Raw genomic sequence first — 14,611 nt, forward strand, 5'->3', positions numbered from 1 at the left:
TTTAAACTTTTAATAAACTTTAAGTAATAAGCTTAAAAATAACTGCAAATGTCTATGTATTAGTTTAAATATGTATAAGTCAAGAATTATTACAAGCATAATTAAATTAAATTCGAAAATTAGAAAACGATGTTAAATGTAAAAAATGTGTAATTACTTAATTTAAATAATTAATAAAGATTGCTTTTCTGCCAAAATAGTTTTTTGTTTAATAATTAAATGATTTTATTTAGATATTTTACTATTTCTTTATTAAATAGTTAATTTATCGTTCACATAATTAGGTTAAATAAGATTTGAAAATTAGCTAAAGGATAAGAATATCTGAAACCAACTAGCAAAGCAGGATCTATTATAATAAAAATAATCAGTAAACTTAAATTTATAGAAGACATAAAACTAACTACCAGCGTAGTTAATTTTCACACTTCTGAATGTATTTTTACCGAATCCTTTAGTTGAGATAACTAAATAATCAGACAAAAGACCTTTCAAAATTAACTAAAAAAGTAGTTCATACTACTATAAATAACTAAAATATTAGTAAATTTAACAACAGTGAATACATAAAATTAACTACCATCGTAGTTAATTTTCACATTTCCAAGGGTAATTTTACCAAATCCCTTAGTTGATTTAACTATAGAGACCTTTCAAATTTAACTAAAAAAGTAGTACATATTACTATAAATAACGAAATAATAAGTTAATTTAACTACTTTTAAATAGGGAAATTAACTATTTAAATAGTTACATTTCTAATTTTTTTTGTGATAATTTTACGAATTTTTTAGTTGATTTAACTAAACCATTAGGTAAAAACTTTTTCCAAATTTACTAAAACTTTAGTAAAATTTACTAATTTTTGTTAAAAATTAGTAAACTTCTCTATTCTGAGCAGTGGCAAATTCAACTACTGAATTGGTTAAATTTATGAAAACTTTAGGTAATTAGTGAAAAAGTTAAACAACTAATTCACTTTAGGTAAAATAACTAAACGTGTTTAGTAAGTTGAAAATCAATCATTTTTTTTAGTTAAATGTACTATTTTTTTAGGTAGATTTGCTATTCTTTTTTTTCTGTGATATTTTAAGGTTACTCATGTGTTTGATTTACATAATTTTTCTAAGTAGATTTTCGAACCCTAAAACGTTTGAGATTCTAAAACAAGCTCTACGTCGAATTTGGGTTTAAACTAAAATTTTTAATCAATAAAAAACAATTTAGTTTATTAATTATAATATTTGTAGTAATTAAATAAAATTTGACTACACATTAAATCACTTAAAGTCTTATGAAAATCCCTAAAGATCGAATTCAAAAAAATTATTTTGCATTTGAATTTTTATGTGTTGCACGTTTTTTAAAATAAACGTTTAATATAGAACAGAACTTTTAGGATACAAATTTAGTTTGGGATCGGAACTTGGATCAGGTACAATGTTTCTAATTGTGAGCCGAATAAAAAAATTTTTAACTTTTTAAATTCACAATATTTAATGCAATTATTATGCTATTACTAGATAAATTTTTTTAATCTAGTCGCGGCGCTTTCTATTGTCTATGAGGGTTTATATACTAATATATATTATACATATACAAGTTTCAATGAACGGAATCCAATGGCAAAAAGTTTTTCTAATATTTTTCCAATTATTCTGTTATAATTTCTATAATTTAATTTGATGTTATGGTTTTATACTTTGAGAAAAATTTGAGAGCTATAATATAACTACTAATAATCCTTTTATATACATGAGCGCCGGGGAAAAAATATCGCAATTTTCATATTTTTTTCTTTGAACTCTTAGTACGTATTATATAGAAAACAAGAAATTGTGTTTTTTTATTAGAAAACTAAAATCTTTTTGCTTAATTTTAAAAAAAAATTAGTTTCCTCTACATAATTTATAAACGTCTAAATAGAGTTTGTTCTAATAAAAGATCTTTTTTTCCAATATTTTAATCAAGTGTTAGAGTACTTTGTTTATGAAAGTATTATAACAGTTTTTCTTGCTTTACGCTTCAGGATAAAAAAATAATGATAATTTTTTTTACCACTTTTTGGTTTTTATACCGTTTTTTTTATTTAATGTTTTAAATAAATTGTTATACTGTGATATAGGATTTTTATTGAAAAATATAAATAAAAAAAAGGAGTAGAAAATTTTCATTTTGAAGGAAATAAAGATTATTATATCTTTTGGAAAGAGAACTAAACTTAAAGGATATATGTTTATTAATTATGATTTAAAAAATGGCAGAGATTTGTTTGGATAATTTTGTTTTTAGTTAATTGTTTTTTTTTGTTGTTAAATATTAGTTAATAAAATCGGAAGTTGGAAAACGAAAAGCAAAATTTTTGGTCATATGTATGCATGAAGAGAAAATTATTTAAACAAAATAATGCTGAATTTTGTTTTTAGACATATTTATATGTACATTTTGAATTTTCTATATATAATTAGAAAATTTCAGATATCAACAGAAGAAAATTAGTTTAATTCCGCCTGTACATCAGAGCGTTCGTTTGCATCTTTAACGTTCAAAATAGAAGACTGAAAGTTTGGCAAACGAACTAATCTTAGTGAAAACAGTATTTCACTGTGGAGCAAAAATGTTTGCAAATCCTTTAATGTCTTTTAAAAGTAATAAAATTTACAGTTATTTGTAAGTTATTGTATCCTAAACCAAATTCAAATCTTAAATTTTAAAAGATTTTAACCAATTGTATAATATTTGAGTATGCAATTAAAATTAAGAGTGCTTTAAAACACACTTTTCCCTAATTTTTGGATTATAATATTTCTTCCATATGAAAGATCGGATTAGGTACTACGAGATTTTTACAATATTATGTAGATATCGAAAAATATTTCAATCAGAACTAAATTCCTTTATACCCCACGCCCGAGTTGTTTCTGAAATTTGCAAAATGTAAATTTTCTATTTCCCATTTTTTCAATATTGTAAAAATCTATAAACTTTGAAAATTCGCATAATCCGATTTTTCTAAATGTTTTAGCTTTTTTCCAAAAATAATTTGAAAAAAAGTGTCTCTCAGACGGACGGACAGAAATTTTGTAAACAGATGCACGAACGGACCGAGTCTGTTCAGGCTGTACGAGTCTGAAATTTTTGCAGCTTTTAGAAACTAGTAAATAGTTAATTTCGTTTGAAGAAAATTGTTTTCCACCATCACCCACTCTCAGGTTATTGTCTCTCGAAATTTGTAAAATTTGAATTTTTGGCATTTTATACTTTCGAAACTGCAAGCTTCCCCGAAATTCTAGAAATGCAGAAAGTTAACGGTAAATGTCATGCCATTAACAAATTTCATTTACAATTTCTTCAATTGAATTGTTTTGAAATCTTCTTTCATATGAAACTTAGTTTTACGTTTACGTTATTTTACACATTTTTAATTGTTTTCGTTGCAGAAAAAAAATAAAATTTGTGTTTATCCGATATGCTTCATTGTTCCAAAAGCAAGATGCCATGACATGCAAATTTTTTTTTTTTTATTTTTGGAAAAAAATCTTTAAACATCATATTTCAAGTTGTAAATTGTGACAGGAAATAATAGTAAATCTTTTTGTAAATTGTCTTAATTAGGATTTGTTAAATTTAAAAATAATAAGAATAATAGGAACAGCTGAGCAAACATTTTTTTGCAACACAAGAAAAAAAAAAGAAAATAAAATCAGACAACAATATGACAATGACGACAAATGAAATTTTCGTTATAATTACATTGCATAAAAATATTTTTTTTTTTTATTTAATTTAATTCACTAAGTTTTATAACAAGATTCAGCAACTTTTTCAGAAATTGAAAATTAAAATCTTCATATGCTTCCTTTCAATCCTCTTTAAAGAACTTGGTCTATTTTCCGTTTTGTGATAAAGAAAAAAAATTTTGTTTTTTTTTTTTTTTTTTGTAAGAATAATTTATGATAATTTAAATAACCTACTTATATAAAAGTTTGTGCAGAAGTTTGTGTATTGTATGTACACACAAAATGCATAAGATGCTCAAAAACTAATGATAGAATAAATACATACACACATATTTGCATATATAGCCACAACAATATTATTTATCTTCTGCATAATAAGTTTTATAAATTATAAGGAGTAAGCAAAAAATTTATAAAGTTTGACTAGCATAAATACTAAATACATATATACATATGTACATTATATATTATAATATATAGTTGTGCAATGTAAAGAGAATGACAAACTGTTTATTTATGATTTTAATCTTAAAAAAAATTTTCCAACCACACCAAAATCATAACTATCATAGATAACTTTTTTTTTTTTTTTTAATTTAATAGGAAAAATTAAAGTCTGTAATAAATTATTCATTTTCGAGATGTAGAAAATATTAATGACTAAGATTTTTTTTTTTCTTTTTTTCAATTTTTTTTTGAGTAGAACAAATTTATAGTTATCAAAATTTATTTCCGAATTATTGAAAATATAATTTTATTTCAAATAATTTTCATATAGAGAATAATTTTGTTATGATCAATGCATATATACACATATACAGATTGTTAAGTAAATGTATTTGGTGAACATTTCAATAATGTTTATTTAATACTAACCTAACATATTCAGTAATTAAAATTTCGTAGCTCAGTCGACAAATAGGCTTAATGAATATTTTAATGTTGGGACAAATGTATAAGGCACAAAAAATTTTTATTTGGAACATAGTTGAAATTTACAATATTTTACTAACTGAGAACAGTTAAAATTTCATTTAGCAAGTTATAGATATAATAAGCAAACAAAAATGGTTATTCTTTCAGTCATTTTGTTCCTATACATAAAACTTTCTCTATTTGTATACTCTTCACTTACTCCAGTCTAGCCTCTCTTGCAAATCGAACTAAATTTAATTTTTTTTAACGTGTTTAAACACATAATTTGATTGTGCTCTTCATATTATAAATATTGCATACACTACAAAACGTTATGTCATAGGCATAGTGAACCCCATAGTGATATGTGAGCTTAAAAAAGTGAGCACGTACAAGAAGTGAGCTCCCGATTAAAATCAAGTAATAAGGGAACTGAAACAGCAATTTTAAAGTAAAATTTTTTTTAATTAAATGCAATTTTATAAGTATGCGTAGCGGTCAAACAATGATTAAATAAATTAAAAAAAAAATATTTTACTTCCCGAATTGGAGTAAAATTTTAATGAATTTTTATAATCATTTATAATGCTTGATAAAGTTCTAACAATATTGCATTTGACACAAAACTATTGAATTAAAATTAGATCAAGTTTTCTTTTTATACATACCAGTATGTATACATATGTAGGTGTACATATAGAATTAAATCCCTTGAAAATGAAAACCTTAATTTGGAAAATGAGGAAAATTCTTACATTATTGGGGATTAATAGAAAACAAAATTTAAACAAAAAAAATTACTCAAAAATTGTCTTGTATGTATTTTAAAAAGGAAGATGAAAACTAGTTTATAATGTACCTTTGCACAGGAAGTATATAGAAAAAACCTATAGAAAAAGTAAAACCGAAATAAAAAATTATTGAAAGGATAAATTAAGAGGTTGAAACTTGGCAATAGATCCAAAATTTATATAAAAATTAATAGAGGGTGTAAGAATTTTCAAAATTCAATGAACTTGTATATTTTGATTTGTAAAATATAGAAATACTTACTTATTCCATGTGTAATCATGTTTCCTTTATGCCATACCGAAAAAAAAAAAAAAAAAATTCGAGCCTAGATTGTAGAGATCTGCGCCAATAATCCAGTAGTCTAAGATGTAAGTTAGCTAATCAATCTAAATTAGATAAATGATGTAATTTAGATCGATTGTTGTCTTTTCTTTTCTTTATTATTATTCAATAACATTTTGATTTTGGAATTTTTCTTTAGTTATGGTTCTCTATTACCATTTCATACATTTGTAACTTTATCAATCTAATAAAATTTTTTATTCGGCCTTAGAATTTCGATTACTTTTAATAATTTATATTCATAAAATAGTAGTCAAAATAGTCATCTAGTTCAATTCTGAATTTGTATACTACATATACATATGCATACATTCATATTTTATTATTGTAATTCTACTATTTCGTGTTATACCATCAATTGATCAAAGATATTTAACTTATTCTTATTTCATTCTACATCTAATTTAATAGATAATTTTCATTATAAGCAAATCAATTCAAAAAATATTTACGAATTCAGCTTATTCTTTATATTCATCTTATAATTTGCGTATTTAATAATTCTTAACAAAATGTCAAACGCAGCCCGTGTAGTTCTTTATTAAATTTAAAAGACAAATAATATGCAATTAAAATTAATTTAGCGCGTAATATATTATGTGTATTTGTGTTATTAAAATAAATGCTCATCATTTTAAACTTAAAGTTTCCTTTTAAAATACTTAAAAATTTTGTTTTTCTTTTTGTATACATCCTGTACTTATATGCTACAGTAGATATTATAGAAAATTTCAAATGAATTTAAATGGTTGGTGTAGTGGTCAGTCTGATGGTTATATGAAAAAAACAAAAAAACAACACAGATGAAAGTGAAAGATTCTCATTGGATTTCAATATTCTGAACATGAAATGAAAGACTTTTATTTCTTATTTTTGTTCTTTCATACTAAAATTATTTTCTATGCATTCATGTTTGCCTTAGTAGGTTAAGTAAGGATTTATAGTTATTCATAATACGAAATAAATTTCCTCTTTTTTTTTTGTCTATTTTTGTATATTTTATTTCTATTTCTATATGGTCATCTTTTTGCTATAAATCAGGACAAGAGGATTTTAAAGGAAATACGAGTACATTATATATATAACAAAAAAATAAAATGAGAAAAAATAAATTGAAATTGAAAATGTATGGATGCAGGCAATTAGTAGAGTAATATTTTATGGGAAAAAGATTAAAATTTAAGGATGTATTAAAATAAAAACATTTGCACTTGTATGTCTAATAAATTTATAATAAAATATGTACCTATATCTTATGTATATATTTACAGTCACTTAAAAAAGTTATAATTAGTATATGAAAAGATAAGATTTGCTTTTAAAGGGAAGAAGTCATTTTAAAATCCTACCATTGAATTCATTTTTTTTAGAAAGAAATGATTTCAATGGATTCTTTCTTCTTCATAAGAAGTTTAAAGAATTAAGAATTATTAAGAATTTGAACTTTTTAAAGCTTTAAAATAATAATTTTATCTCTAAATTTAATATTTTTTTTTGAAATGTATAATTATAATTTACTTTAACAAAATATTTTATTTAAATAAATTACATTAATTAGATTTAATAATTATGATTACAAAATTAAAACCAGATTTATAAAATGTATTGATAATTTTCAATATTAATTACTTTATAATAATATACGACTAATATTCATTTTGTTCATAGATAGCATATGGACCTAAAAAATTTCCGGTTTAGAAATCTTAGAAATTTTACATAAATTTTAAAAGTTACTGTCTCGTTAAATCACCATATATAACATTAAACAAAAAGTATGAAATTTTCAATCTTCCTTTCAAAAATATTTGAATGTTAACCTATAGTATGCAGATAAAATTTCTATGTATAATATAAAAACTTTGCATTCCAATTCGAAATAGATCAGAGGATTATTGCAAACATATAAAGAATGGGATAAGGGAGAAAACAAAAAATGGTCATTTCAAATAAAAACAAAATTTTATCAAACCAATGTTTTATAATGCAGCACATTTTCGTTCAACAAGTAAAAAGACTGCTTTCAAAAATAATGTACTATGTTATTAAAATTAATTTCATTCTTACAATAAAATATTTCAAAGATTGCATACATTTAGGATGACGCTAGAATTTAGGGTTAATTGCATGAGTTAAGAAAAATGATTATATATTTTAATGGCATGGTATTTACCGTTAGCATTTATAGAAATTTGGAAAAGCTTGTAGTTTTGGAAATGTAACACGCCAAAAATTCGAATGTTATAAATTTTGAGAGGCGATAACTTTTGGTGTAAAAAATTTTTTTTCCGACAAGATAGACTATTTGTTAATGTCTAAAAGCTGTTAAAATTTCAGACTCCTACAACCTGTGGTCTAGAAGAAAAGTGATATCAAAAATATGGAAAAAACAGATTGTGGATAACAGTAAATTTTAACGGCTATGTTGTTTTTTTAAAATTCAAATAATATGGTATGCCGCAGTAGAAGAAACCAGCCAATATTTTTTTGCGTTTGCAAAATTTGCAAATGCTTACGTTATTTGCAATAAATAGTTAAAAAACCTCATTTATAGGGTTTTGTAGCGAGCTTTAAGAGGGGGGAAGGGACATAAGTAAAAATTTTGTTCTGCGGAAGTAAGTTTCTAGATGCACATGTGACGGGCGGAGAGACGGACATAGAGAAACTAATAAGCACTTTTTATTAATTGTTTTTGGAACAGTGCTAAAGGAAAAGAAAATTTGGATAGATTTTGAGGTTGGATAGCTTTTCCATATGTCCTGTGTGTACCATTTAATTCTACATATATGGATAAGTAATATTTATGTACACATGTATGTATATGCAAATATAAATTTTGTATGTACAATAAAGTTATTTTTTCAACTTTTGAGAAATATTTTGATTAAAATAAAATCATAGATTATAAGTAAAATTTAAATTTTTATTTTATTTTTTGAAATTCAGTGAAATGAAGTTTTTATCATTTTTAATTAAAAAATTTTTGTCTTAAATTTTTTTACATAAAATGAATTTTTTTTTTTTATTTTAAATTAGCAACAATAAAATTTTGAGAATTATTTTTTTTTTATTCAAAAATAAAATTAATTAAAATTAAATTTTATCACTTTAAATTTCAATTATATTCTTTAAAATGTTTTAATTAAATTTATAAAAATTTTGTATTATTGCTTTTGTAATAAATATAAGGGTTGCTAATAAATAACGCCATAGACAATTGTTGATTTTTAGGTTAATATTTTTTGAGATTATTACTAAAATAATTAGGTTAGCACCTTAGGGATATATTAGGCCTTGGAAAATTTAAACTTGTAACAGTGTTTTGGTGTAGCTAAGAAATTTATTGTAAATATATTTTAAGTGACCTTTTAAAAAAAATAATAAGGAAGTAAAATGCGATATTGCACATTCATATTATTTTTTCCATAAAAATTCAGATTTAATGGTATAATAATTTAAAACTACTATAAGACGACCTATACAAGTTATAAGTTTGAAGAGTTAAACATTATTCATGTTGATTGCTATAGAATATTGAAGAAATTTATTTATTTTTCAAAAACTGTATGTTGTTGATTTTTCAGTGTATGGTTAAATTTTTATTAAATAGAAAATATTTAATCAGATAAAAATCAGATTTTAACTTGCAATTTGCTAATAAATACTAAAATTTTAGGGGTGGTAATACTCGTATTATTGAAAGTATATACATTTTATGCCTATTAAAGAAAGCTCCTATATAGGATCGATGAACGTTATTTTGTTTATTTTACTTTTATATATAAACTGAAATTATTTAAGTGGTCGACAAACAATAAGAGTACTAGAGTTGCAGAAATATTTCAGCTCCAAATTTTGAGTGTATTTTAGAATCATTCGAAAATTTTGAATTATTTATTTAATTTACAAATTAACTAAATGCTTGTTAAAATTCTTGAAATAAGATAGACACCGTATTTATATAGTTGAGAAAATTTTCATTTCTTCCCAAATGATCTTTTATTTTTAAATGAGGTCATCCAAACTCTTTTAGCTATAATATTATAAAGTTTCATTATTTCAGTATCTAAGGTTAACCAAGATTACTCTAATTTTCTTTTTTCTTTTTTTTATTAAAATCCATTACTCATTTTACTTACAACAATTGGTATAATTATTTTTATGTCTTGTATCTGACATTTTAGAATTGTTTTTCCTATTTGAAAAAAAAATTCAGAAAGAATTATTGCAGCATTTAAAAAACAATTCTTTATTTACTAAATAAAGACTTATTTTTTTTTTTAAAGTGAAACATCTGGAAAAATATTTTAATTTTTTATATTTTTTGCATTTTCGAAAATTTTTTAGAATTCATTAGTTTTTTGTATATAAATAATTGGTTATAATAAATTTGGAAATCTTTTTTCAAATTATAATTTTGCACATCAAAATTATAATTAAATTTTATTTTAATACCATTTGGCTATTATCATTCTTTACAATTTACATACTGCTTTACTACAGATAGCTTTTAGATTAAATGTCTTTACATAAATTTATATTAAAAATTTCAAATGAATTATTTTATTATTATTTTATTATTCAAATGTATTCGAAGCGCAGAGATTTTAAAGGTGTTTTTAGATTGTTATGATAGTGATATGTTTAGCAAAATAGTCCCATATTAAAAATATTTTACTGGGATAATTTAAAAGTTTTCAAATATAATGGTGTTGCGATCAATTATGAGGCGTAATAGTTTAATATTATTATACTATTAGTTTAATTGTTTTTCTTATTTTATTTAATTAAAATTTTCACAACAATTTTCTCATTTAATTTTAGAAATTTACAATTCAATAATGCATAATATATGTATGTACGTAATTGAATTTTAATTAATTTTGAAAAATGAAATAGTGTCAAGAAAATTGCCAAAATATTTTTTAATTATTAATTTATTTTTATATTAAAAAAATAATTAAAAATTTCAGAAACTTAATTGATTTCGAGCAAAATAAAATCACCATAACTATAAGAAAATTTTCTTTACTATCGAATAAGAACCCAAAATGAGAAAGAATATTAAATTTTTATGAAAAATTAATTTGTTGATGATATTGAACAATCCATTAATATTCGTTTCAAGTAATAATTAAATATTTATGTTAATTTTTTACTTTCTTAATAATAATTAATTTTGATTATTTCTGTTATTATTAAGGATAAAGTAAGAGAATTGATTTAAAATTTCAATGAAACTATGTTTAACGTTTTATTTATTCAAAAAAAAAACAATTTAATTAAAAAAATTAACAATTAATAAAAACAATTATAAATTTTCTCTAATACTTTTTAAGCAAATAGCATTTTCTCTAACTTAATTTTCTTACTTTTCTGACTCTTAATTTTCTGACTTAATTTTGTCCGTATAGATTTTTTTTTGACTCGGATTTATTACTAACTTAGCATACTAAAACATAAGTATATAAAAAGTTTTATAATTGCGAATATCTACTAACAATCGAAAATGCTTATTTTAATGCAGAACAAGATTCCAAAGAAATGTATCTTAATTAAATAGACCTTAATTAAAATGAAGCTCAATGAGTAACAATTCTCGTATACAAATCCGTGTATGAATTTCTATTAAAATCCGTCATCAGAAATTAGAGCAAATTATTACTTGTATTAAGTATGCTAAACATTTCTGTGACACCGTAAGAATTTGTTTATACCTCGTAAACTTAAAAACAAAAAGAGAATATTGTTTTTACTTCCCTTAAGTAAAACATTTTCATTTCAGTTTTGTTCAAATTTCAACAAACTTACAAACATATTGTAGTGAAGGTATAAACAAAATGTAAGTGAGAATTGAAAATTAAATATAAAAAAAAAATTAAAGATTTTAGCGTGGTGGCTTAATGTGTAACTAACTACATGTACACGTTCTTGCTAATGAAGAGAAATGAAATGTTAAAATGAGATTTGAGTTTTTCTTTTTTCATTAAATTTTTCTTCGTTTTAAAATGACCTTTTAATTAAATTGCTTGGAAAATGAAATCATTTGTAAACCAAATTGCAGAGAGGACGTAATATTTTGTTAATGCTTTGTTTTTTAACTGTACGAGTATATGTATATAAAATTACATCATTACATATAAAGCAGAATTTTTGTAAAGTTATTATGAACTTCACATTTGATACCTGATAAAGAACACTTCACAATTTTTAATATATGGTGTTTTACAATAGAATCGCTTTAAAGATTTTCAGCAAATTTGCACATACAAATTCTGTACGTTAGTAGTAAATTAGTAGTATGTGTAGTTAGTGTAATTAGTAGTAATGTTCTGTAAATTAGTAGTATTTGAACATACTACAAATTTTATTTAAACTATATTTATCTACCTAGTGTCTTAAAAAGTAACTATAATTTCTTAAATGAGCTGCTAAAAATTCAATTATGTACATGATTGAAGGGGATTTAAACAAAAGAAAAGAATAATTGGCAATGACAAAATGAAAAAATTTCATGCAAACTTGTTATTTTCTTCTTAAGTTATTCAGTTGACGGGCTTTCACTGTTCCACTTGTTGAAATCAACACACTTAATTTGAATCCTTTCTTGTATAGATATAGTTTTTGTGTCTTTTTGAGTTTTTGGGAAGGATTTTAAATGAAATGGTTTATATTTGCATGTACCGTGCCTTAAACGAGATTTACAAGTTAACTTGTTTTAAATAACATTTGTACTTTATCATATGGTTATTCATCGACGCCGACTGACATTCTGAGCAAAGCTTTGCTCGTTACCGTTTAACTTTTATATTTGATAACTGTGAAAATATTCTTTTTATATTGAATTCCTATCTTTATTCAAACAAAAATTTCTAAGAGTTTGCTTTCTATTCTTTTACTAAAGGCTATGCATAGATTTCAGTTTTTGCACACATTACTTAAAGTATAACTTGATCATACCTTCCAGTATTGACCAATTCTAAGAATAAGTACTGGACAAAAACGTTTTTCATTCCTCTTTTAAAAAAAAAAAGCATTTTTTTTGTGCTTATTTATTTATTCGAATTACTCCTCGTGTTCGTTTTTTATACCCTGCACTTCGTGAAGGGTATATTAACTTTGGTATGGAGTTTGTAACTATTTGAAGGAGTCATCTGCGGTATGGACATATATATATATTCTTGCTCAGCGTAAAATTCTGCGTCGATTTAGACATGTCTCAAAAACGAATAATGCAATCGACACCAAACTTTCACAAGTTGTTTCTTTTGTGCCAAGAACGAACCCTATTGTTATTGGACTAATTCGGACAACGGGTTCGGGTAGCTGCCATACAACTCAAAGAGTTTATTTTAAATATTTCAAAAACTGATAAAGGTACAAATATAAAATTTTGTATACATGTGTCCAATTATATTCTACATATGTTCTAATTTTAATGGGATAGCTGCACCGGTTCGGGTGGCTGCCATACAACTCCAAACGCAAATTTTTTATATTCGGCAAAATAATAAAGTCAGATTCATGAAACTTGACAGTCATGTGTCCAATTAAAGGTCACATATATTTCTGAAGTTTTAGTGGAATTGCTTGACAGGTTATTTAAAATATTTGAAAAAAAAATAAAGTCAGATTTATGAAACTTGGCAGTTGTGTGTCTGTTATAGGTCAAACATATCCGTAAAGTTTCTATAGAATGGTTTCACAGGTTTGAGTAATTGCTATATAACAACGAAAGGTGCAGGGTATAATTCAATTGGTTTATACCGACTGAAACGTTTTTACTTGTTTCTTCTTTTCGTTAAAAATTGAAAATATTTGCAAAATTTGTTTATAATTAATTTATTTATGTACATAATTTTTTTGAGTCTTCCATTCACCATCGAAATTAAAACAACAAAAATTACAAAAACAGAAAGCCCTGTGTTTTTTCTTCATTTAACTTCTTATTATTTTTTAACTAAAAATGAAAAAATAAAATCGTAGCAAAACAAAAAAAGTAGCAATAAAATTGCAAGAAATGGGGAAAATTAATTACGGAATTGTATGGAAAAATTGCAAACAAATTTTTAATTTCATAAAAAAAATCATAGTGAGTAAAGGAAATTTTTTAATTTTTTGTTTTCTGAAATTTTTAACCGATACCATGGTAAATTGCCTTATTTAAAATTATAATTAAGTTAATTTGAAAATAGTTTTTAAGTAGCTACCAAACATTTATGAAAGTTAAGCAAAAATTTTTTATAATTTTTATTTATTATTTTTTTTTCTTGTCTTTCAAAAATAACAGGGAAGTTTGGCCCGAAAATGATAATTTCGGTGCACTTATTTGTTCTCCAGAAGATGAACTGATAATTTTGCGAGAAATATTTTTAGCAAATTTAGGACAAGGTAAGTTTTTTCTTTCTTATGCTATAATTAATTATTATTGTTTAACATAAGTTTGAAGCATTAAAGTTGATTTGTAGAAGAAACGTGGGCTTAATTAGTATAACGTGTAGAATCAAATCATAAACCGCTTAAAGATATGGTTTTACTTCTAAACTATTGATGTTTTTTTTGTTTTTCTGACTTATGAAATAGTATATTCTATAGTTTCTGAAGTTATGAAATGGTGTATAGGATATAAAATTTGACTAATTCAAAAGGAGATTGCTTATCTCTCTCTACTTCTCTGATTTAGAATTTTTCTTCAATCCTACTAAATACATATATCTAAGATCAAGATGATTTATGAGGAAATCATAAGAATTACTGGAAATTATTGTTATAAAGGAAATTGAAGAATTGAAAATTATGGGTACGCAACCAAATTCATTTGC

General features: G+C 23.6%; 1 protein-coding gene across 1 annotated transcript in view; it reads left to right on the plus strand.

Annotated features, from left to right (window-relative positions):
* Positions 1-14,274, plus strand: part of LOC129612766 (protein timeless homolog) — a 67,885-nt gene extending 53,611 nt beyond the window's left edge. Inside the window, exons 11-12 of the mRNA XM_055526529.1 lie at positions 14,080-14,180; positions 14,258-14,274. Of these exons, the coding sequence (XP_055382504.1) occupies positions 14,080-14,180; positions 14,258-14,274 (118 nt within the window). The remainder of the gene's footprint in view (positions 1-14,079; positions 14,181-14,257) is intronic.
* Positions 14,275-14,611: the final 337 nt, after the last annotated feature.

Source organism: Condylostylus longicornis, unplaced genomic scaffold (genome assembly GCF_029603195.1).
Source record: "Condylostylus longicornis isolate FDR11 unplaced genomic scaffold, ASM2960319v2 ptg000004l, whole genome shotgun sequence".
NCBI classification, from domain to species: Eukaryota; Metazoa; Arthropoda; class Insecta; order Diptera; family Dolichopodidae; genus Condylostylus; species Condylostylus longicornis.